General features: G+C 45.8%; 3 protein-coding genes and 1 long non-coding RNA gene across 4 annotated transcripts; 3 read left to right on the top strand and 1 right to left on the bottom strand.

Moving 5' to 3' along the window:
- The first annotated feature begins 1037 nt into the window (after positions 1-1037).
- On the top strand, positions 1038-2776 carry LOC127345537 (F-box protein At5g07610-like). The gene is made up of 2 exons (XM_051372024.2): positions 1038-1178; positions 1257-2776. Exon 2 carries the CDS (start codon positions 1287-1289, stop codon positions 2448-2450), a length of 1164 nt encoding a protein of 387 aa, XP_051227984.1. The 5' UTR covers positions 1038-1178; positions 1257-1286; the 3' UTR covers positions 2451-2776.
- Positions 2777-4725: 1949 nt separating this feature from the next.
- Positions 4726-5802, bottom strand: LOC127345539 (acidic endochitinase SE2-like). Its single transcript, XM_051372025.2, has one exon. It carries the CDS (start codon positions 5726-5728, stop codon positions 4829-4831), a length of 900 nt encoding a protein of 299 aa, XP_051227985.2. The 5' UTR covers positions 5729-5802; the 3' UTR covers positions 4726-4828.
- A 9064-nt stretch (positions 5803-14866) lies between these two features.
- LOC139837710 (uncharacterized) lies at positions 14867-16668 on the top strand. The gene is made up of 2 exons (XR_011754342.1): positions 14867-14964; positions 16221-16668. It is a non-coding gene; the product is annotated as an uncharacterized lncRNA (long non-coding RNA).
- A 2148-nt stretch (positions 16669-18816) lies between these two features.
- On the top strand, positions 18817-20528 carry LOC127345536 (F-box protein At5g07610). The gene is made up of 2 exons (XM_051372022.1): positions 18817-18961; positions 19049-20528. Exon 2 carries the CDS (start codon positions 19093-19095, stop codon positions 20254-20256), a length of 1164 nt encoding a protein of 387 aa, XP_051227982.1. The 5' UTR covers positions 18817-18961; positions 19049-19092; the 3' UTR covers positions 20257-20528.
- The last annotated feature ends 4573 nt before the right edge of the window (positions 20529-25101 follow it).

Here is a 25101-nt window from a genome sequence, read left to right as displayed (position 1 = left end):
AGCTGCGCCCTCACATAAATCTAACTATAGCTTAGCGACTCGTCGAGAACGATGCACCGGGGCTCTCTGTTGAGCAGCAGCTGAAGGGGAGGAGAACCCGTGGGGTTGCATACGGTAGATGGAGAGAAGATCTTCTCCTTGCTCTTTGCATGTCTCGAGAAGAAAGGGGAAATGTAACATTTATAGTATCGACAACTACCACGAGGATAACATTTTGGTTCCCGTGTGTACTTGCACGTGGATGGACAGTTGAAATATTAACACATTACTTAAAAACCCGTTATTAGTTTATGTGCCTGGAAAGTTTGACAAAATAATAATAAAGCAGGTCTTTGGACGAAAAGTGACTTTGGCACATGAGCACCAGTACTCTCGGTTTTTTTAAAAACATACTTCTAGCATTCCAAAAAAATCTAAAATTAAATATGCACATACATATAAATGTTTCAAAGGTACACTAGAAATTTTGGAGGAAAGTATGTTGTTCGGGCTATACAACAAAGACAAATTTCTGAAAAAATCTGAGTTTTTCATCCCTATTCATAGCCACAAATTTGTTCTTTTTCTGTAGCTTAAAATACAATCCAATTTCTGTCAAAACTTCACACGAGTATTCAGGACACATGTATGTATTCATAGAATAAATTTTATTATTTTTTAAAACATAAAAATATAATTTTCAAATATTCTAAAAATCTGGAGCACGCGGTGCACCAACCTGCTCTTGTCTTTGGAAAGCAATTTTCAAAACAACGGTTTTTTTTTAATCAGGCCATTGAGTTATTATTTTTTGATAAGAATTTACATAAGTACATGGAACTTGGACATGAGCATTCATTTTTTTGCAATAATAACAAACCTTCACTCGAAAAGCAAATGCACCAATTTTGAATTTCCTGAATTCTCATTCATTTTTTGTAGGGGGGTAGCAACTGTCATTATTTTGCGGGTTTGGTTTTGCAACTGATACGACAAAGTTTTCTTTCAGTTGGCCCATTTTTGCAAAAAGACTCACAGGGCCCAGAAAAAGCCCAAATAAATCCCATCGTCTTCCACCTCCCATCCCGTAGACTGTTCGCACAGCTACTCCCAAACCCTCGCTCGCCGGCGCAGATGGCAGCAAACAGCACCACCGCTCCCGCCGTTGCTCGATTTGCAGCTCGCGGGGAAAGAACTTGGTAGATCCTCTCTGCGCCCACGCTCCCCTCACTGATAGTACAGATTTATAATCTCTGCTCCTCCGCTCCGATCTGCAGACTCGGCGCCCCTCGTTTCCACGGACGGGGATGGAGGGTGCACTGATGAGAGGCGAACCTATTTCCAAGGTCACCGACGACATCCTCGCCGACATCATCTCCCGCGTGCCCTACAAGTCCACCTGCTGCTGCAAGTGTGTCTCCACACGCTGGCGTGACCTCATCTCCCACCCCGACCACCGCAAGAAGATGCCCCAGCCCCTCGTCGGCTTCTTCCACGAAAGCTACAACAAGAACCGGTTCCCCAAGTGTGCTCGATATTTCACCAACGTTTCAGGGGAAGGTGAACCTCTCGTCGATCCTTCACTATCCTTTCTGCCCAAATACAATGGCCTTGACATTTTGGACTGCTGCAATGGCCTCCTTCTCTGCCGTTGTTGGAAGGCGACTGATCCTAAGACATTGGACTATGTCGTGTGCAATCCGGCCACTGAAAGATGGGTTGTTGTGCCTGCCACCGATTGGTCCAGCAAGGTGAATGTCGTTCGCCTCGGGTTTGAGCCGACGGTATCCTCTCACTTTCATGTGTTTGAGTTCATTGATGAGGAGACCTGGGGTATAGATGAGTCTGAGTTGAGTGATTGTGATGGCTGCATTGAAACATTGGCGATATACTCGTCTAAAGCAGGAGTTTGGAAGCATCGAAGCCTGGACATTATGTTTGCAATACCAACGAGTTCAAGAGGCGTTTTTTTAAATGGCGCCCTACATTTGGCTACCTCTAATAATTTTATAGTTGTTGTCGGCGTGGAAGGAAATAATTGGCGTCTCATTGATATTCCTATGCCACCATACTATGATGATGCTCCTATTGTTGGTGTTTTGCTATCACAAAGGCAGTTGTATTTCACAAATTGTTATTCTGGTTCTGATGGTGAAGAATTATCAGTATGGGCTCTTGAGGACTGCTATAGTGAAAAATGGACCTTGAAACACAATGTCAGCCACTTGGAGTTGTTTGGAGCATCGTATTCATCATTTGGTAATTTTTACAATGTCATCTCATTCCACCCTGGACGCAATATGATTTTCATAATTTGTGGGTATGAGAACATGTTGATGTCATATGACATGGATCGCAGAAAGCTGTGTTTTATATGTCAACTTGGACGGGATTGTCAAATTGGGTGGGACAAGACTCTTTGTATTCCATATGTTCCATTGTACTCGGAGCCATTGGCAGATGGGCACTAAATGTCTTGTGTAGTGCAGCTTCACAGGTATCTACATTTCTGATGTTATTAGAGTTTACTTTTGACTTCAGTGACCGGGGTTAACGTTTTTGCTGTTGTGATAGGGTCATGTTGGTGCTTGAATGCACTCATGTCCTCACTTTATGTAGCTCTGTATTGCAGTTAACTTAGTGGCTGAGCTATGCGTTTGTGTACTTTTATGTAGTCATGGCGGCTAGCTTCCCATGCAGTTGTGTAACACCCTACTATTTTAATCGTGGATATGATGATCGTCGTATTGAACCACTATTAATGTTTAACATCTGAATTATGTTCTCTGCTTATTTATCTCTTTGGTCTATGTTGTGTATGCTGCAACTTTTGCATCTGGATCTCCTTTTGCTTTTTCATGCTACTGAATGTCATTTCCTGTTAGATATTTTTTATTTAATTGCGCAATTTATTTTTTTACCATACACATTTGTAGTGAATGATGGGCTTGGTTGCACCTGAAGTATTAGACTTTCGATAGCAAATGCTTTTCTATTGGTTTTAAGTAGACTATTTCTTTGTGTGGTACCTGCTGTATTTTCAAGAATTTAGACGTATACTAGCATGTTGGTATAAGTTGATTTTCAGTTTTCCCTATAGAGGATGTCTAACTTGTACCTGCTCTTTGATTGGAACAGTGCTGACTACTATCCAGGCAAGGAGCAATGTAATGTTTGATCATTTTACCATTGGGCTGTTTGCCTTTTGACTGCTGTTTTACTTTTGTCTATTGTTGTGTTACACCAATCATCAATTCTGTCATTGGATCATCCTATCATATTTTCAACCTGGTGTGAGCAAGCAGCGACAGTGATTTTCTTGGCAGTTTTCTGCTCTGCATATGATGAACTTTGTATGGTGCCTCCCTATTTCCAAGAATTTATTTTTATGACTGGTCTGCTGTGTTCAACGGGTCAGTCACCTAGACCGCTGAAACAACTGAAATTGATTTATGCACTGAATAATACTAGGTACAAGTTAACTCCCGAGTTCCCCTTACAAATATGTCGACACTACATTTGTGCTTTCCTGCCCTTTCTATCTGAACAGTGTTGACCAGCTAGCTAAGCAGGAATATAGAGCATGTTTGGTTTGAGGCCTGGCAAAGATTTGCCTGGCCTGGAAACTCCCTGAGACTAGCCTGGAGATTGTTTGGTTATAATGTTTGATCATTACACCATTCTTCTGTTTGGTTTTTTTGCCTGTTGTTTATTTATTTTTATCTATCGTTGGGTATTATCATTGTATGGACTAAAGCCGACTACAAGGCCATAATGCCATAACTTCCACCTAAGGACAATGGCTCATTTGAAGATACTTTTATCCAATATCATATCTTGCAGGACACTGAAGGGTTACTTTGATCTTCTTAATCTCTAGCCACGATGTCTAAAATCTAGCTCCGCCTGGAAAAGCCATATTGCATTGAAGCTAGCAACCGGTAGAACTCAGTGGCATGAATTTAACTGCGCTTGTTTATTTTTTCCAGTGGAACTGCCGTGTTTTATTCTGTTGTTGTATATTCACAGACACTACCCTCTCCAATGCTGCACATCTTTGGAAGTCTGGCTTTTGGGAGAGGAGTACATGGGAGTGGTTCAGCAAATCAACAATAGAGTTTCATCTGCACAATAACAAAGCGTTAATTCAGGGGAAACACATATGTCGGTCTTCCATTCTTCATGTTGCCATTTGAAACTAGATCATTAAGAAGAGGATTTAGATATTATTTGGCCCAAACCAGTTCAATGGATGACATGAAGTGGTTTTGCACATCGCAACACACTCGTTTTTTTCAAAGAAATCCAAATAACGTAAAATAAGGAAAAATTAATTGAAAGAAATTCATGAATGGATAATTAATTAATTGAAAGTTGCTACCAAATTATATTAGGGAAAAGGAAAAACATAAACAAAACAAAAATTACCAACTAAAATTCTATATAAATTACTAGTCTTGTAAATGTAGTAAAATGCGACGAGCTGATCTGCGAGAGGGAGGCAAGTCAATGTAAAATCCTAGTGTGTACGACATGACGTGTGTGTACCTGATCCGTGCGGTAAAATTGGGGCTTATAACAATTAAATATTTTGCAATTTACCAGCATATAAGCTGAACAGATACGTGAAAAGAACACTTGTCAAGAAAATGGAACTTACCTTCAAACTATCAATTGTACTCTTTTCCATTCATATTTACATATGCTTGCATAACTACATAACACACTGTTATGCTAGCTACCAATATGATGCCGACAATGAACACACTATACTATGATACATAAGACGGGGCACAAAACGCCGAATGCAACAAATACTAGGCCAAGGTGTCCAGCACAACATAAATAATCACACGTAGCTCTTGATGGCAGAGCTGTATCCACTACGATCGTCGTAGTACTTAGACCACAACATGACGCCACCGTACTTGGGCGAGCCCTTGATGAGCGGCAACACACGTGACGTGAGCTCATCGGCAGGGATGAATCCCGTGCCCGCCGCGTCTTTGGAGCTAGAAGCTGGCAGTCCCAAAAAGATCTTACCTGCTGGCACCGACACCCACTTATTCCACGCATCCATGAAGGCAGCACGCCCCGCGTCGAACTGACACTCCTGGTTGTTGTAGAACTGCACCCAGACATAATCAAACAATCCAGTGCTGATTGCGCCGCCGTCCCATTCATCAGGGAAGGGGCATTGCGGTGCCGCGCTCAGCAGGACTGTCTTCCCACCGTTCTTACCCAATTTCTTGAGGTCCGTAGCAAGGTTGTTCCAGAATTTAGCACCGCCGATCTCGATGTCAAAGTCGATGCCATCGAGTATGGCATCGCCAAGGGGGCGGGACGAGGATGTGCCGCCCAAGAAGTTGTTCCATAGGTACATGGCAACCTGGCTGGCGTCACCGGGGGAGGAGAGGCCGTAGCTTCCATCCGCGCCGCCGATGGAAAGAAGAACCTTCACGCCACGGTTCTGGCATGAGGTGATGTCCTTGCTCTGGCTTCTGCAGCCACCAGATGATGGGTCACAGTGGCTTGCAAAGTCCAGCTGCGGTGTCTGTCCCTTGCCGAACTTGGGGAGGAAAGCAAGAATGACGAACTCGTAGTTTCCAGATGCACATGTTTTCGCAAGCGACGCCTCACCGTCATTCTGGCCCCAGTAGATGGCGATGCTGCCTGCGTGGCATGTGGCAAGAAGTGCCACGAGGAGGGAGGCAGTGAGCTGAAAGGTAGTGAAACCTCGGCTTGCCATGGCTGGGCTTAATTGGAGAAGGCTTAGCTTTGAGCTGTGGTGCTAAGGACGATGGAGATTGGAGAGCACTAAGGTGTGTGCTTTGTGCTTTGAATTGAGATGTCTATGGCAAACATGGATTTTTATAGTGGTTCGGTGGTGTTACAAGTAGCAATACGAGCGCCGTGGGGGATTTCTAGTAGCTTTCGTGCCGTACTGGTCATCCACATGCACTTGAATATGAACTGAATTTACCAAGAGTGATCGCGGTTATTAAGTAGAATCAGAACTAAAATTACTACTCGGACTGACGGGCATATTCAAATGTTGAACGCTCAGAGGTTACTCAACTGAATCATTAAACAATATACGTGCACCCAAAAAAAAGAATGCTTATTCAGTGCCGGACAAATCATTCGCACGTTATCAGCGACAGGTGTAACGGACGGGAGACGCCGCGCGGTGATTATATTTACGACGCGTGTTTCAGATGTTATACTGTACGTACGTACTTCACCAGTCAAATAAAATCTATTTTGATTACACTTTTTTATATACCTTCGATGTGTTTAGGTCGCTTGGCCCCGCCGTTTACTGGTGAGGAGTACAAAGTCATACGTTTTCAGAAGCATAGACTATATAGGAACCAATCTGCAGTTGGATGGTTAGGAGCATAGTGGCACCCTTAGCTTATTAGAGTTCAAAAACCTTAGGTTCAACACTTTAGTGTCTCATAAAAAAAGACGTAATATTCCTTTAATGGAAGATGATGTTTCTGTAAATCGAGTCGTTTATGGTGATTTCATTAATCTCAAGACCAGCTGAATCCGTTTATTAGAATCAGTCTCTAGACGATGGTCATAGGTGTATGCGTGTGTACGTTCATATGGGTAATAAGCATATATATATATATATGTATGCGTGAGCCTCTGAGACCAACATTGAGCGCTAGTTGAATCGAAAGAAGAACTGCTCTTTGAATTCTCTCTCCATTCTTTGTTAGTCTACGTTCTACAAATTTTAAGATCAATAGAAAATTATTTAAAAATACTACTAATTTAATGTATGAATAACTAATCTAAGAAGCTACATCAGAAATTTTTTTTTTGCGGGTAAACCTGGAACTTTATTAAACAGGCGGGATTACAGAGCGATCAAGTTCTAGCAACTGAAGGACATCTTCAGGTCCAGAACCTAACCATATCATAGACTGGCGTTGTAATCTTGCCAAGTTTGCAAGAAAATCACTAACCCTAACCTGTATGTGTTCCACCTTTACAAAATGACATTGACACAAAATACTAGCTAAACTTTTAATCTCATTCACCCAATGAAGAAAGGGTGATCTGTCGTGGGTTGGGGAAGAAACCGCAACAACCAATTGGGAGCAATCCGTCTCTATGATGAGTGGCAGTTGGGAGTGCTGCCTAGTCAGTTCAATACCTTCAAGACACGCGCGTAACTCAGCTTCCATTGGCGATTGGCAATCCTCCAGGAATTGGCAAGCCGAGAATATTGGCAGACCTTCTTCATCACGCAGGACCATGCCCAGACCAGCCATCCGGTCTTCCATACGGAACGATCCATCAATTGACAATTTGATCCAACCAGTAGGTGGTTTAGACCAGGGTTTATTGGGACCCTTCTTGACTGATGGAGGCTTCAGTATGGGACCAGCCTCCACCACAATACTTTTTCCTTTGATAATATCTAGTGTTGGCTTGTCCTTGATCTCCCGAATCAACTTTAAGTAGCTTAGTAAGAAGCCTTTGGAGCTTTCTATAGATGGCAATGGTTTATCATGTGTAGCTTCATTTCGTGCATACCAAGCACGCCATGCCACTAGCATTGTTGTATCCACCATGTGAACAGGGATCTTCAATAATACCTCTTGAAACCAGATGGAGGGGGATATCACCAGATCCTGGTCGGTTGGTAGACTCCATATTTTCCTCATTTCTTCCCATAGTCTATGTGCATGTGGACAGATGAACAAAGCATGTGCTTCGTCCTCGTACTCAGAATCACAAATTCTGCAACGTCCTGTCACACGTATATTCCTTCTCAATTTGTTTCTCTCCGTGGCCAAAGCTCCCGATGCTGCTTTCCATGCAAACATCTTAACCTTTGGTGGGACTGTAGACTGCCAAATTCTGGACCAACATGGGTGTTGACCATCAGGGATTGAGCTCGTCGCAGCCATATCACACTGCACAGGTTGAGCACTCAGCGCCAGTCTATAGGCACTACGCACCGAAAAAACACCAGAATTCTCAGGTTGCCAAGCAAGGACATCTTCAGAAAGGTGCCTGGATGGCTTGATCGCCAGAATAAGTTCAGAGTCAATTGGATAAAAGGAGTTACGAACCAAAATTGTTTTCCAATGACCATTTGCATCGATGAGTTCTGACACTCTTTTGATGCGTTTATTGCCTTTCGGAGTAAGGACTTTACAACACGATGTTCTGGGGATCCAGTTGTCGCGCCATATTCTGACACTTCGTCCGTTTCCGATCCTCCAAATTAAACCTTGTTTCAGAAGCTCTAAACCATACGAAATTGCTGTCCATGTCGAGGATGGATTACCAGTGAACAATGTATCAAACAGTTGGTCGTTTGGGTAGTATCTAGCTTTCAAAACCCTCGCACACAAGCTGTCCGGAAACGCTAACAGACGCCATGCCTGTCGGGCGAGAAGAGCTTGATTGAACAACCTCATATCCCGAAAGCCAAGACCGCCTTGGGATTTCGATCTGTTTAATTTGGCCCAACTAACCCAATTGGTTTTGCGCTTTCCTTGCTCAACATCCCACCAATAATCCCTGATTAGTTTGGTTAGGTCATCACAAAGCAAAGTCACAGTTTAAAAACACTCATAATGTAGGTCGGTATAGCCTGTGCCACTGATTTAATTAAGACTTCTTTAGCACTCTGTGACATCAAGTTGTCGCCAGAATCCATCAATCTCCGACTCAAACGGGCTTGTAAGTTATCAAATTTACCTCTATGCATTCGACCCTCAGGGGTCGGTAAACCAAGATATTTAGCTTCAAAACCTTGCTGCTCCACATGCAGTATAGACCTGATCCTTCCTTGCGCCGCTTGGGGACAAGAAGTGCTGAAAGTTATAGAGCATTTAGCTGGATTGATTAGTTGACCTGTGCATGAGGCATACACCTCCAAGGTATTCTTCACACATATGGCCTGATCCTCTGCAGCTCTGAAAAATAGTAGTGAATCATCTGCAAAAAGCAAATGAGAGATCCCAGGAGCTCTCCGGCAGACCTTGATAGGAGTGATCCTATTTTGATTCACCTCATTACTCAATAAAGTAGATAAGCCGTCAGCCACAAATAAGAAGAGGAAAGGGGACAGAGGGTCCCCCTGCCTTAAGCCACGAGTAGGAGAAAAAGCTTCCAACAAGGTTCCGTTGAATTTAACTGAATACTTCACCGTGGTGACACACGCCATAATCCACTGTACCCACCGGTGAGAAAACCCCATCTTGTGCATTGTACATCAGAATTAATAGCATCCAATAGAGATAGAAAGACTTGTTTGTTTAAACGTAAATTATTTTAGAACAGATGAAGTAGGTGACAAGCCATTCAAAAATTGAATTGTTGAGAGGAGGTATTCTATATTAACATTTGTATAGTAATCATCGTTTACACCGTGATAAACGGATCGATAGCACCATATTTAATGTCCAAAAGAAAAAAGGAAAGTAAATCCAGCTCCTCTTGAATTGAAACGGACTAATTCGTCGTCAGGCAGCATATATGTGTGATCTCTTTCTTCTTGTTTTTGTCCGATGGGGCGCTCAACGGAGGTACATACTCCGTACAACATACTCCATAGGCCGGCCACCATATAGTAGTAGGAAGCAGACAAGCAGTAGAGCGGCCAGTGGTGGATGGGTTCCTCGGATGAATTCAGACTGGTTAACGAACGGATACATGTCTACATGAAGTGTGCTCTGCCCGATCAATAGCCCGGCGGCGGGTGAAGGCTGGGGCAGTCGGGTTGGGAGTGGCCCGGCCAGCCGCAGTTACCGCAGGCGTCGTAGCCGCAGAAGGCGGCGTAGGGGTCGTCGCGGCCGCCGGTGCGGGTGGGGCAGTCAATGGGCTCGTGCCCCATCTGGCCGCAGGTCTCGCACCGGATGTGCGCCGTCTCGGCCGTGGTGCAGTCGTCGTCGGCGTGACCCGCGCCGCCGCACACGCCGCAGCGGGCCTCGGTAGAGGCTACGTCGAAGCCGGCAGGGGTGGTGCAGAGGGCCTCGAAGTGGCCGTCGCCGCCGCAGCGGGAGCACGGCGAGGCGGCGCAGTGGTTCCTGCGGTGGGTGTGGGCGCCGCACGCCGAGCAAGGGTAGGAATTCGACATCGCGCTCTTGGGTGGGATTTGATCTGGTGCTTGTCTCTCGCGTGCCTTGTGTTTCTTCCTTCTCTACAGTCTAGTCTAGCTGTAAAACAATTTGCGGTTCAAAACTGACGCACAAGCTCATGTATATATATGCACGGAAGCAAAGCTGACCTATGGATTCCTAGCACTGCACCGACACCAAAACTGACTCCGACTACAGCACGGCCCACTCATCCAACACCACGGCAGCCATGCACTTAATACTTAATAAAAGGACCGAATTTTAGACTCGTTCATGTAGGCACTAGGAATTAGGAAAGTAAGTGGTAAGTTCCGATTATTTTCAACAGCGTTTTTTCCTTTTTTGGAGATCTTTCCATCAGCGTTTCTGTATGTCGATTGAGTAGGTCGAAGCAATTTTGGGAAGATGGTTTTTTTTTTTGAAATCTTGGGAAGATGGAATTAATTGCAGCAAGACGTAGCTGCTGGTAATTCTTCCTACTACTGTACCTCCATACCGGATTAATGGGCAATTACGCATTTCGAGAAACAAGTTTGACTACTAATTTAGTCAACAAAATATGAGATATATGCCACAAAAATTGTACCATTGGATTCGTATTCAAAAATTGTTTCCAATCATATAATTTTCGTGATGTATATCTTATATTTTATTGACTAAATTAGTAGTTAAACTTGTTTCTCGAAATGCGTAATTGCCCATTAATCCGGTACGGAGGTAGTACTATCTCGCTCTCCGTGAAGTATTTTAGAGCAACTCCAAGCCACGCTATATCGTGTCCGTGCCAAAAAAAAAAGGCCAATATAGCGCGCCACGCTCGGTTTTCGCGCTCCAGCAGGTGCTGCGAATTAGTGCGCGCCGTAAATAATTTGATGTGCGTGGCAAATGGGCTATCTAAAGCCCCATATTTGGTGTGTCCACTCTAGCCCGCTTCACCGCTCGGTCTCGCGAACAGCCAACCGCCACCTAGAAATTTTCCCTGTGGCCGCGCCTTCAGCTTCCCCATTTGACCACACCCATTCCGCCGCCTCTGCACCTCCACATGGCTTTCCCTGCGGCACCGCCGTGGTAAATCGATCTAGCCGTCGTCGTCGCGCCCTATTTTGTCCGCCGCTCGATTTGTCGTTTGGGCGCCGCTGGTCGATCAATTTGGTAGAGCCGCGCTGAGCTCGACGGCGACAATGTCCTCCTCCAGCTAGGACGCAACTTGGTGCACTCTAGGCGCTCGTCGAAATCACAGCAAGGTATGTTTCGCCGCAGGAAGCGTCCTTTTTCTGATTTTAGTTGGTACTTGGTACTAAGTTCAATTATTTTACATGTCTACGATTCATCCGATGATGAACTTGATATTGAGAAAGAAGAGAACATCTAGATGCTATTGGCTTGGCGAGCCAATAAAAAGCTGAAGCGCGGCGACTCGGTTTTTGGCAGACGGAAGTTATGGAGGGAACGGATCGAAGGCCACAATAGGTTGATGTGGATGTATTTCAACGAAAATTTGACATTCCTCGGGAACTATTTTCGCCGGTGTTTTCAGATGAGTACCAAATTGTTCGAGCACATTGTGAAGGAGGTGACCAAGTATGATCGTTTTTTTAGAAAAGGAGGAATGCCACGGGAGAACTTGGGCATAACACCTATCAGAAGGTGACCTCCACCTTGCGTATGTTGGCATACGATATTCCGGCGGATCTAGTTGATGACAACTTTGCTATGGGTGAGATTCAAGCTATCATGTGTGTAGAGCTTTGTTGTAGCCATTGTGCAAGTGTTCGGCTCCGCACATTTGATAGCCCCCTGATATCTACGCACGCTTCTATTCCAGTAGACAGTGTTGGGCCTCCAAGAGCAGAGGTTTGTAGAACAGCAGCAAGTTTCCCTTAAGTGAATCACCCAAGGTTTATCGAACTCAGGGAGATAGAGGTCAAAGATATTCCTCTCAAGCAATCCTCCAATTAAGATACAAGAAGTCTCTTGTGTCCCCAACACACCTAATACACTTGTCAGATGTATAGGTGCACTAGTTCGGCGAAGAGATAGTGAAATACAAGTAATATGGATGATTGTAGGTAGCAAATGCAATCTGAAATAAAAATGGCAGCAAGCAAACATGTAGCAGAACTTGTTGGAAACGGCGTTTCAATGCTTAGAAACAAGGCCTAGGGATTCTACTTTCACTAGTGGACACTCTCAACATTGCAATCATAATTGAATATAAATATAAGCACTTCATCATACTACTCTCCTGTTGAATAAAGAACTCAAATTCATTGGGCAAGTGTGCAAAAGCACACCTCAAGGCGTATTCCCAAGTACTAATAAACACCCCACACTGTCACCGTGAGCATTCATAGGAGGTACTAACACACCACAATTCATAAGGGAGTTACACACGGCGCACATACTGTCACCATTAGACCGAGGTCACAGTAACTCCAAAGTTCACATAATAAAACACTTGAATAGCATATGACATCTAGATTGCAAAGCCTACGATCACATAGATGAACAAATAAGTACTACTCTCAAACACTCTCTTGTTGGATAACAAACACCATTCATTGTGTAGGGCTACAAGAGCTCCCTCAAGCCGGAGTAAACAAGCTCCACAACATCCGGAGTTCATATTCAAAGTAACATCTAGAGTGCATAATAGACAAGAGTAACATCTACATATTCATAAAGATCACACCATGGGAGAGAGAGATGAACCACATAGCTACCGGTAGAGCCCTCAGCCTCGGGGAGAACTACTCACTACAAGAAAAGTTCGGGGAGAAATGCGTCTTCATAGGATACCTTAAGGAAACTATATGGTACACTTTCTATCACAGATCCGAAGGCAAAATCTTTGTTGCTAAGAACGGAACTTTTCTTGAGAAAGAATTTCTCACTAAAGAAGTGACTGGAAGAAAAGTAGAACTCGATGAGATTGATGAATCTATACTCGTTGATCAGAGTAGCGCAGTACCGGAAGTTGTACCTGTACCGCCTACACCGGCAACAGAGGAAGCTAATGATAATGATCATGAAACTTTGAACGAGGAAACTACTGAACCTCGCAGATCGACAAGGGAACGTGCCACTCCTGATTGGTATGATCCTTGTCTAAATGTCATGATTGTGGACAACAATGATGAGGACCCTGCGATGTATAAATAAGGCCTTATAAAAATGTGCACAATCGCCATGCTATTTTACCTTCGAACCTAGCATCTTGTTCAACTGGTTCAAAAATCCCCGGAGGATCAGATTCATCGGTAATGTTTGTCTCACCTGGATCTGTATTAAATAGCATAACAATTGATAAATAGCAGTTTACAAACACAATAAATGAATGATATGCAGAAAATGTTCTGAATATTAATTCCGTTGTACAATAATACATGGAGAGAACTAACTGGTATGGACATGAACATTAGTACATCAACAATACCTGGCTCAGATGATTGTGCGTGCATGGCAGCATTGGTTCGTGGGCTAGATGCGGAGCTATTTTTGACATGTATAGTATCGTTGTGGTCAAACAGTGTCCCGCTTTCCCTTCTGCAATGCTTATACTTGCGGTTATTGCGCAAATATTCTTCCCTCTGTTCATCCATCATGAGCGAGTATTTTTCCCTGCGTTGATGCCGTCTCTTATCAGGATCTGCACTTTTTGCTACAAAACTCTCTTGCCCATGAAAATTTGCAGATGTGGACACATGCCCCATAGCTGACTCGCAGCATGGCGTTTGAGTCACGTTGCTCATTGGGGTATGCGGTGAACTCGGTATATAAGTAGCTGGTGGTTGAGACCCGTCGAGTCCACTCCTTGCCGCATCTATCTTTTGTTGGTGGGCTATACGCTGTCTCTGTAGATACTCAGCTTTATTTTCTTCAGACATTCGAGCATACCATGACATGTTAGTGCGTTTTGGGCGGCCTTGGCTTGGGCATACATGATTGTTTGTTAGGTCTGTCACAGGACCAGTAATAAAACATCATTGTCAGAGAATTTCCATAAACACACTGTCACAGCATCACACTCACACAAGTGTGATGTAGAGCATATATACTTGCTTAAATAAATTAAACAAGAGGCCCAAGAATATATTACCTGATAATTGGCTGAGTGAACCTGCCCCTGCAATATTGGACTGGGCGACAAGAATAGGTCTATTTCCTCCTGATTTTTCTTGCATACGCCATGCTTCATTTCTGTGCAACCAATCGGACTCATTGTCACCGACCACTTGAGATGCATAGTGCTGCACATATGGCGGCATACCTATAAGTATTTGTAGCTACAAAATCAGCCTTTTTCAAATAACATGGCACGTATATGTTGGAAGTATAGAACACATGACCTTCTTCAGTAGCAATGTTCTGTATCTGGGTGACTCCAGATATTCTGGTGGCCTGTGTACAGCATGGTAGGTTTTCCTCATTCTCAGCGGCGATTGGCTGTTTTTTAAGTTCCTGTAATTCACGTCGGCGCTTTAAAATCTCATATTTATTATTTGCATACCGCTCCCTCTCCCTATGCCTTTTGAGCTCTTTATAATCTGCATAGATATCACACTTTAGTATGTCACATAATAATGATGAGATTGCATCCTACAATATTAATACCTGAACAGCAAACAACTTTGTGAACTGAGATTGTAGAGCATTTATATTTGTTGCATTAAAATAAAACATGATGCACATCATTATATTACCAGATAATTTGCTTAGTGAACCTAACACTTCAATATTGGACTGGGCATTAACATGTATTTCTCCTCCTGGTTTTGGTTGCAGCTGGTATGCTTCATTTCTATGCAACCAATCGGACTCATCGTCACCGCCCACCTGAGATGCATAGTCCTGAACATGGGGCGCCATACCTGTAAGTATTTGCAGCTACAAAATCAGTATTTCATATAACATGGCACATATATGTTGGAAGCATAGAACACATGACCTTCTTTAGAAGCAATGTTATGTATCTGGGTGACTCCACATATTCTGTTGTCCTGTGTCTTGCATGGTATGTTTTCATCATTCACATCGGCGGTTGGCTGTTTTTTAAGCTCCCGTAGTTCACGTCGGCGTTTTAAAATGTCATCTCTATTTTTTGCATACCGCTCCCTCTCCCTCTGCCTTTTCAGCTCTTCAGAATCTGCATACACATGACTCTTTAGTACGACAGAAACTGACGATGTTACTGAACATTGAGCGTGCTGTCAGCTACCTTGACTTTGGCTGTTCGTTATGTCTTGGAATGGAGTCCGTGTGAAAGATGCCATATATGTACCGAAATAAGGTTCCTTGTAAAATTAAGAGGTATCAAAAAATGTGACGAAAACAAAGTAAACTGTCAAAACTGCTATCGTCAGAAAATCAACAAATACCCCAAGTAGATAAGTATTTTTGCTAAAATTTGCACGCAAACACATTTATACATACCCAAACGGATTCCTTATTCAGAAATTTGTAAAGGTTGACTTAAGTAAGATGTTTATGCAGAGATCAAATGTTTCAAGCAATATTCATTATATTGAGATATCTCTAATTAACAAAAGTAAAAAATTGTTAATAGTAAAGCTTTATCATTCAGTTTACTGTTGTATACATTTCCCTGAACTCATGCCCCAGTGTTAGAGTCAATAACATATATCTTCATGAGATCAACAAGCAAGGCATAGAAAATCACGAATTTCACTTATATCCAGGTCACGTTTTATCACTTGTAGCCTAGGTTTTGATTTTAAAGAGAGTCATTTGATAGTGTAGGGATAATAATATAGTCTGAAATCTTGAGAAAATGCTAGGCTTAATTACCTGAAGCTATACACTCAGAATCACCGGTCAATTGTCCAGTTGTTTGCCTAAAAATTCAATAGAGCTATGACCATATGATTTACAGTACATGCTTAGTTTACTGATTTCAACCTCTTGCGGCTTCTATTACTTCATGTGGTAGCAATGCAGAAATCGCAGCATATACATGTACTCGACCACAGATGCAAACAATTATCTGACTCAAACCAAATATTGTATGAAGGTGTATGAAACTGCAGTCATTGATTTCGCTGATATGCAGATAATTGCAGCCAACGTAAGAGCCCTGATTCAATAATTTGATTCTGAGTAATGCTGCAGGTCACAGTTTACCAGAAAGTGATCAGGTAAACAGTGGTGGAACCGCTGGGAAGAAGTGCAGCTGCGTGCGTCCTGCTGGAGCCTGTCACATGGCGTCGGCGTGAGGGCGATATGGCGGCAGGTTGACGACGGCGACATGACTGCGTGGTGGAACGCGAGAACGGCGAGAGGAAAGCGTGCTGGACGGCGAGAATTGCTGTTGGGCGGCAACGGCGAGAGGAAGGCGTGACTGACGGGACGGCGACAACGGCGAGAGGAAGGTGTGGTGGACGGCGAGAACTGCTGCTGGGCGAGAAGTGCTGCGGGGTCTGAGGAACGGTTACGTGATTTGTTCGTGTATGATCGATGTCCTTTTTTTTTTCTGTGGAGCAGAGCAGACGTGGTCTGCTGGTCTGCTCCCATCAAAGATGTAATAGATCTCAGCTATTGGATAGGTCGATTGAAGGGTTGAGATTGGTTGGATGGGACGCTCTCGCTCTTTTAAAGTAAGGAGAGATATAGCAACAACTCCGACTGACATGAGGGATTTTTACGGTGAGCTTGTCGACCAGGAGGCGGCCTCTGTCGGTGCCGGCAATCAGTCAGTCGATGACGGAGAAGAAGCGGACGACGGGTTCCTTCCTTTTAACGGATTTCCACACTCGCTGAGTTGCAAATATTGCTGACTACTGTATTTGTATATAATCTGTAACACCCCCCCACCCCACACACTCCCACACACACGTAATGGATCCAGTGCATGACCTTATGTGGACGCCGGCTCATATCGGGGGGCACCGGTTCCCGCCCACAGACCCAAATGCTGGCCCTAAATAAATTTAACAAATTCAAACATGCCACAATAGATTGCTGATCATATAGTTTTGGTGCCTACAAACCGATCACATTGTCTCGCCGATCACGTCGTCGCAAATCGCTGCAAATCAACGTCTAGCGAACCGAAAAAAGGCGCACGCAGGTCGACATTACATAGCCGCGGAAATCAAAGGGCGCGATCATCCACCGGGGTAGAAGGTACCTCTTTCGGGGTTGCCGATGGTGGAGTAGGGATCGTCGGTGATGCCACGGTCAACTGGGGTCTCTATCGCCGATGGTGTCAAGGTCGCCGGTGGTGAAGTGGTGGTGGGTTGGGTCGCCGGTGGAATTGTTCGGTGCACCACGCCCTAACGTTCTCGTCCATACCACTTATGTCGGCCATTAGCATCGCATGTCCTCCTTCCCTCTTGTTCGCTGCTACGCTGGCTTTGATCAGGTCGAGCTTGATGTCCTTTGACCACCTCCATCTGTGCGGCCTGCTTGGCGGCATGCGTGGCGGCGTGATCCATGCACGCCATGATGGACGAGTGCAGCTTCCCGATAGCCGGCACCGCGTCCCTCAATGCCTTGGCCTTCTTGTTCCCAACGGGTCGACCGTCAGAGGGCGATGATGGCATCGCGGCGGGGTCGTACGTGGCGTTGGCCTTGGCGAGAGCAGTCCGCATCTCCGTCCACTTGTCACATCTCCCAATCCGGGCGAAGATCGACGTGGATAAACTTGAATTCAATGTCGTCGTTCTCCTCGCATCATGGCCACCTCCGTCGTCAAATCCTTCCACCCCCTCTCCTTCTGCTCCCTCTACCGGCGACTGGCATTCTCCACTTGCCGGCGCTGGAGGTCGAAGGCCCACTCGGTATTGGTCATCCCCTTCGGGCGCTCCTTCTCGGGCTTTCCCTTCTTCTTCGGGGGCGCGTCCGCCGTCGCGTAGGAAGCTACATACTTTCTCAGCGCAATGGCATCGTGGCGGGGTCTCGGCTAGGGTCGGGAAACGACGGGAGTGGTCGGCGATGCTGTGATGTGGAGGAGAAATGGAGGGAAATAGAATGATTTTGGAGGGAAAATTGGCAATGTCCCGCCGATAGGGCTGACCCACCCACTTTTTGAGCGCCCACCGATGCCCCCGCTAACCTCCCTCCGGATTGGGTTTGGACTAGAGACGTTAGATGAATAGTAACGCACGCCGACGCAACAACTAATTTAGAGGCCGCGGGTGGACTCGATTTTTTGCATCGGCGTCCCATAGCCCATTTGGGAGGCCTTTAAAGGAGCGAGTGAAGATGCTCTTAGCACGAAATCCACGCGACACGAATCCACTAAAAAAGTAAAGCTTGTGTTGTTCCTCCAACGTCAGGGGGTGCACATGAGCACCAGTGCTTCCAGTTTTTTTTAAATGGAAAATTGTATTTATGTATTTCAAAAAATCATCAAATTTATTCCATAAATACATACGCATGTTCTAAATATTTTCGTGCGAACTTTCCGTAGAAATTGCGTTGTATTTTGAGCCAACGAAAAAAAAACAAATTTATGGATGTGTATAGGAGCAGATATTTGTCAAAAATTTATGTTTTTATATTGCAAAGTACAACATATTTTTCTACAAATTTCTACTGTACCTTCAGAATGTTTATATGTATGTGGGTATTTAATTTCATTTTTTTTGAAATTCAAGAAATATGATTCAAAAATCAGGAGCACCTGTTCCTCATGTGCCCAGACGGGCCCTAAAGTGAATATCCGTTGTTTCCTCTCCTACATAACCCATTTTCACTACCCAGACGGCCTCCATCGCCTTCCACCTCCCACTACTTCAGCCCAGTTCACACAGCTGCGCACCAAACCCTCGCTCGCCGGCGCAGATGGCAGCGCACAGCACCGGCGCTCCGGCGGTACCTCGCTTCGCAGCTCGCACAGCAAGCACTTGGTACATCCTCTCTCCGAACACACCCCCCCAGCTCCACTCACTGATAGCACGGATTTCTGACCTCTGCTCCTTCGCCCCGATCTGCAGATTCGGCACCTCTCGCCTGTACGGACGGAGACGGCGCAGGCCCCATGGAGAGGGCACTGATGAGCGACCCGATGTCCAAGCTCACCGACGACATCCTCGTGGACATCATCTCGCGGGTGCCCTACAAGTCCACCTGCTGCTGCAAGTGCGTCTCCACCCGCTGGCGCGATTTCCTCTCCCACCCCGACCACCGCAAGAAGCTGCCCCAGCCCCTCGCCGGCTTCTTCTACCAAGGCTACAACAGAGACCGCTTCCCCAAGATAGCTCGCTATTTCACCAATGCTTCAGGGGAAGGTGACCCTCTCGTCGACCCCTCACTATCATTCCTGCCTAGATACAGTAGCCTTGAGATCTTGGACTGCTGCAATGGCCTCCTCCTCTGCCGGTGCTGGAAGCCCACTGACCCCAAGACGTTGGATTATGTGGTGTGCAATCCGGCCACCGAGAAATGGGTTGTTGTGCCAGCCACGGAATGGTCCAACAAGGTGAGCGTTGCTCGCCTTGGGTTCGAACCCGCCGTCTCCTCCCACTTCCATGTGTTCGAGTTCATTGATGAGAAGGCGTGGGTTACAGATGAGTCTGAGCTTAACGAGTGGACTGGATCTCTCGAGGCAGTGGCAACCTACTCATCCAAATCTGGAGTTTGGACGCATCCAGTTGTTGTGAGCACTATTTTGTCGATACCCACGCATTCAAAAGGCGTTTTTTTCAATTCCATCATGCATTTGGCTGCATTTGATGATATGGTAGCAACCTTTGATGTTCAAGGAAATCTTCAGACGATCATTGATACTCCTGATTTGCCATATGATTCGCCTGTCAATGATGTTTTCGTATCACGGGGACAGTTATACTTTACAGGTATTACTCGTTCTGAATTTGGTCCTTCAATGTCAGTCTGGGTTCTTGAGGACTATAATATCGGAGAATGGACCTTGAAGCACACTGTCAGCCACTTTGCTCTGTTCGGAACAAACTATTCAGGGTGTAATTACAAGGTCATCTCATTCCACCCAGAGCGTGATATGATATTCGTAGTTTATGGGGAGGAGAACACACTTATGTCATATGACATGGATTGCAGGAAGCGACATATTATATGCCAACTTGGACGTGATTGCCAACTTGAAGATATTAGTGACGAAGAGAAGACTCCCTTTATTCCATATGGTCCCTTGTACACGGAGTCATTGGCAGATGGGACCTAAACATGCCTACTTGTGTAGACAACTTCGCAATTGTCTATCTTTCCGATGAAACCTGTATGAACTTGTAACAGCTGCACATGGTGCTTGAGTGCACTAATGTACCTGACTCTATGGAGCTAGCTATTGGCTGTTGCACTTAATTAGTAACTGAACTTATGTTTGTGTCCTTGTATAAGTAGCCTATGCAGTTTCATCAGCCCAGTACTTGACCATGGATATTATGATCACTTTGTTTTATCTTATTGTCATATCTTGAGTCTGGTTTCTACTTATATCTCTATTTGTGAAAATTTTATTTGAGTTGCAACTTGTTGGTTCATCTTGGCTTTTGGGCATTTGGAGAACTATAGTCATGCCATGTATGTGGATCTCCATTTGCTTTGTGATGCTTGAATTCTATTCTTTTTTTCGGAGAACTATAGTTGTGGCTTTGAAAGTTTTGTTTTCCCCTCCCAATGATGAAGTGATGTATATATATCAGGTATTGTTTTATGATTAGATATGCTGTTAAGGATATACAATTTTGATAATTCAAAGTGGATTTACTTCATTTTGTGAACTTTTTTTTTCTTTTGGAATATCAGATGTTGACATTCTTTAGCTCCCACCTGAAGTAGGATAGTTTCTATAGTGTGAGTTGGTTCTGAATACCGTAAGATAGGTGTCATAACTGTTGAACAAGCTGAAATACTATATTAAGCTATTAAACAACCTGCATTCTATTGTTACATCTTGGTCACTGGATTGTCCTATTATAATCTGAAGTGACGCATGAAAAAATATTTCGCTTCAGGTTTTGAGTAAACTGAGGCAGTGAAGTTCTTCTCATAATAATCGATTCCGATGTCCCTTAAAACATGTCTACATTGCATTGTAAATCTCTAGTTGCCTACCTGATTTTATATTTTACTAGTGCTGGTTATACTTAGCCATGCATCGAGAAATGCTTGAACACCATTTAACCTTTTTTAGCTGTTTGCTTCCGTCCCTTGTCGATTAATCTTTTCTGCTGCTGCATACTGTCAATGTGCGCTTGCAGTTGCTTTGCCTTTTTGGCCTGATGGAACGGCCAAACCTGCTGTCGCATTGCATAAAAGAAGCTGCAAGCTATTGACAGCTATTATGTACTAGTAAATTGGTCCCTCTGATTCCGTCTCAGAAGATGCATTGCTGTCTTGGATCATTGTTGTATGCAATCCTTGAAGTCACTGCTAGCTGCACTCTGGTGTTCCTGTACATCGATACTGCTACTATGATTGTAGCACTATCCCAAATTCCCAGGCTTTTAGTAGGACGTTGATCTTAGAACAGATGCCAAGCTCCCCGGTGCCATTTGAGAACTGGACTGTCAATAAGAGGAAGATTTTATATTACCATCCGTACTTTTATCGTTATTCTTCCATGCGAATATGCGATGGACTAGAACATGAGAACGTCAACAAATAATTTGAATTTCTTGTGGCTTGTATAATACTATTATACTACTACTGATTTTTGCCCGTCAACTTATATTGAGTAGGACGGCACCAGAAGATCTGGTCCAGATGGTACGCCTGATTGTCGTTGCCTATTCGACGGTACCTCGGAGGAGGGATCCTCACGAGGAGGAGAAGAAGTAGGGGCCATAGGGCGGAGTGCACACGAGACGGTGGTACGCGAGTTACCCAGCTTCGGAACACCTGCACGATGACAGGGCCTACTGCTGCTTGTCTGGAATTATCTGGGCGCTTTCGCGTTGTTACAATGAGTTGTGGTTGTGCCTCTAGGGCTCCCGGGATCCGGCTTATGTAGGCGCACGGATCTAGGGTTTACATGGAGAGTCCTAGCCGGAATACAAGTTGCCTAACTACGGTACAATGTCTTGCCGTGTACGTCAAGGATCCGCCTTCCTTCTAGGTCGTGCTGGATCCGGATACTTCATGGGCTGTCACGGATCCGGCCTCCTTCGTAGGTCGGTTGAGATCCGGCTTCCTGTTCCTGGGCTGGACTTCATCCTTCATGATCTACAGCAACTGGGCCGCCCGATGGGCCACATGCCTCACCACCAACTATGGGCCACCCGGACTTGCCGGATCTAGGCCATGCCGTTGATATACCCATAAAGTATACCCACAACAGTAGCCCCCGAAGTTCTCCGAGATTCATCATTCCTCCGACTTCATTCAGCTCGGATCCGAAGAGAATCTTGAAGAGCTTCAAAACTTTCTCTTGTTTCCGGTATCATCTATTCGGAAATCTTCCTTTCTTCTAGATCGATAATGAAACGGAAATCCCACTATTCCCGCGCACAACTTCCTTTTTTCCCGCGCTAAATCTTCGGAGATGCGAATCTTTTAGCCGGAAATTTCGGGAGCGCACAGTTACGTTACCTCCACGTCATTTTACCATTATTTGACCTAAGACACGTGTCGATCATCCAACGGCGTGACTGTTCAGTTTCCGCCGTTAGATCCGAAACACGAATCTCCGCGCGGGGTCTATATATAACCCTCGCCCGCGGTAACTTCTCATTCTTTCACCTTCTCACCCTCATCGTCTTCTTCCTCGCGCCGCGCCGCCCGACGGATCTCATCTCCGGCGAACCTCGCCACGGTGAACTCCGCGCGCCGCCAGTCCAAGCCTCTCCTCGCGCCAAGACCTCTTCGGTTGAATGGGAAATCCTTCCCGCCGCCGATTCGTGGTCACGCGAGGTGATTTCCTGCAAGTCCGGCGACCTCGACTTCACCGGAGCTCCGTCGAGCCACCGCGCCATTAACGGTACGTGCGCCGGCCTCGTAGAAGACAAACTTAGTGTAGATCCGGATACTCAAATAATTTGCATGGGCGCAGCCGGAAGCATGCCACTTGATTCATCGCACTGTACTGGTAGCTCTCCGAGTAGCCCGGATCCCAATCCATTAGAACCAATATGTCCGGATCCCATAGCATACCTGCCACCATATGTTTCCGACATTAGGTTAGCTCAACCGTTTTCCGCATCTTCCAGCACCGCTCCAGGCCGGATCCCCTCCCTCAAAGAGCTTCAAGAAGAACTCGAGGGACAAGCTAGGATGGCAGCCAAAGTACAAGAGGCGGAAAACAAGAGGGCGTCCAAGGCCCGGATCCGTGAAGGAGAGCGGGGTCAGTGGTGGCCCTGCGCAACTACTGATGTGGAGCTTAGAGAGCTCCAGAACGAGGGTATGATCTCCACTCACTGGAGCTTCACACGCGATTCCGACGTCCCCAAGCCCGAAGCCGGAGAAATCGTCATGACTAAGGCTTGGGTGGAACGCGGACTATCACTCCCTTGCTCGGAGTTTTTCCTCTCCATCCTCAACACATACGGTCTCCAGCCCCACAACATCTGCCCAAACTCATACCTCCTCCTCTCCAACTTCGTAACTCTTTGCGAAGGGCACCTTGGGATCCGACCAGATGTCAGATTATGGCAGTTCTTCTTCCGGGTGAAGAAGGAAACGAAAGACAAAGCAATGGTGAACTGTGGGAGTATGACGTTCATGCTCCGACCTAGCCGCATGTATCCTCCTCACGATTCGCACGAATCCGTCCGGTACTGGAACGCCAGATGGTTCTATGAAAAGAACGCCTCAGTTCCGGACGTCCACGATGGCTTGCCCAAGTTCATCAACGAGCCTCCGGAAGAGCTCGCAAGCTGGAGCTTTGTTCCTTCGCTCGCCCAAACCCCTATCTTGGAGAAGGCAGCACGGAGAATCTCCTGGCTAGTCCATGACGGGCTAACCGGAGCTCAGCTTACCCTCAGCTGGTTTTCCCGGAGAATCCAGCCCCTGCACTACAACGCACGCCTGATGTGCGCTTATACTGGGGCGGACGATCTCCTCCGAGTCACTCGCCACGATCTCCCGGCCGACTCCCTCAAGAGAAGGTTCAAGACGTTGGTGAAGATTCCTAGGGGCCAACAGGTCCCGGAACTGATCAAGGATATCTACACAAACGACCAGTGTCCTCCGGTAAGCTCTGTTCTTTTCGTTGCTTCAAACTTCACAAGTTTTTGGATGTTAACTCTGACTTTTATTCATATTCCTCCCAGCTCAACACTTTGGCGGAGGAAAACTTCCGCACCATTCTTCGTGTCCCTGTCAGCGGCGACGCGGCGGAGGAGGTTCCGAAAGACGAAGAGGAGGAAGAGGAACAGGCACCCCGCAAGGCAGCCCCTCGACCTTCGAAGCGTCCCCGCGCCAAAGCTTCCGGCTCAGAAGCCGGAGCTAGCGGCGAGGCCTCCGCCAAGAAGTCCAAGACCGTAAGGCCACCTCCGCTAGACTCGAGGAAAGCGGAACGTGCACGCCTGAAGATGCTTTCAACAGCTGGCAGACGCTCGCGCCCCATCATCCCCGGCGCCCCGTAAGTTTCCGAATATGGTGCACCTCTATTTTGGCGAAATCATTTCTTATTCGATTTCTTTCACTTGTTTGCAGGAATCCGAGTACCACTGCCACGCGGACCATCAGCCAAGAGCCTATTACTAAATACATGAAAAAGTCTCCGGCAGTTGGTCCTACTACTCCAGCTCCGCCAAGTACCTCCCACCCTACTCCTCGGCCGTCTCCCCCTCAGGCTGATCAATCTCCCCCTCCTGCCGCAAACACTCCACCGGAAATAATTCCGGTTAGCAGCGAGAAAGTGGGCGGAGAAGATCCTAAGGCCAAAGGCCCTGCCCAAGAAGACGCAGAAGAACAAGGCTAAGGAGAGGCTGAAGTCACTTCTTCTGAGAAGGCCGGAAACGGCGCTGGCGACATCGTCGTTTTTCCGAAAAACTTTGGAGATCCGGCCGACACCACCTCCACCCCCAAGGCATATGCTACCAAGTTTTTCAACAAGTTAACCGAG

The sequence above is a fragment of the Lolium perenne genome, chromosome 3, assembly GCF_019359855.2.
Source record: "Lolium perenne isolate Kyuss_39 chromosome 3, Kyuss_2.0, whole genome shotgun sequence".
Lineage (NCBI taxonomy): Eukaryota > Viridiplantae > Streptophyta > Magnoliopsida > Poales > Poaceae > Lolium > Lolium perenne.
This window is presented reverse-complemented; position numbering and strand designations above follow the sequence as displayed.

What these genes read in the sequence shown, in the direction of transcription:
- LOC127345537 (XM_051372024.2), top strand. Translation starts at nt 1,287, where the DNA reads ATGGAGGGTGCACTGATGAGAGGCGAACCTATTTCCAAGGTCACCGAC.
- LOC127345539 (XM_051372025.2), bottom strand. Translation starts at nt 5,728, where the DNA reads ATGGCAAGCCGAGGTTTCACTACCTTTCAGCTCACTGCCTCCCTCCTC.
- LOC127345536 (XM_051372022.1), top strand. Translation starts at nt 19,093, where the DNA reads ATGGAGAGGGCACTGATGAGCGACCCGATGTCCAAGCTCACCGACGAC.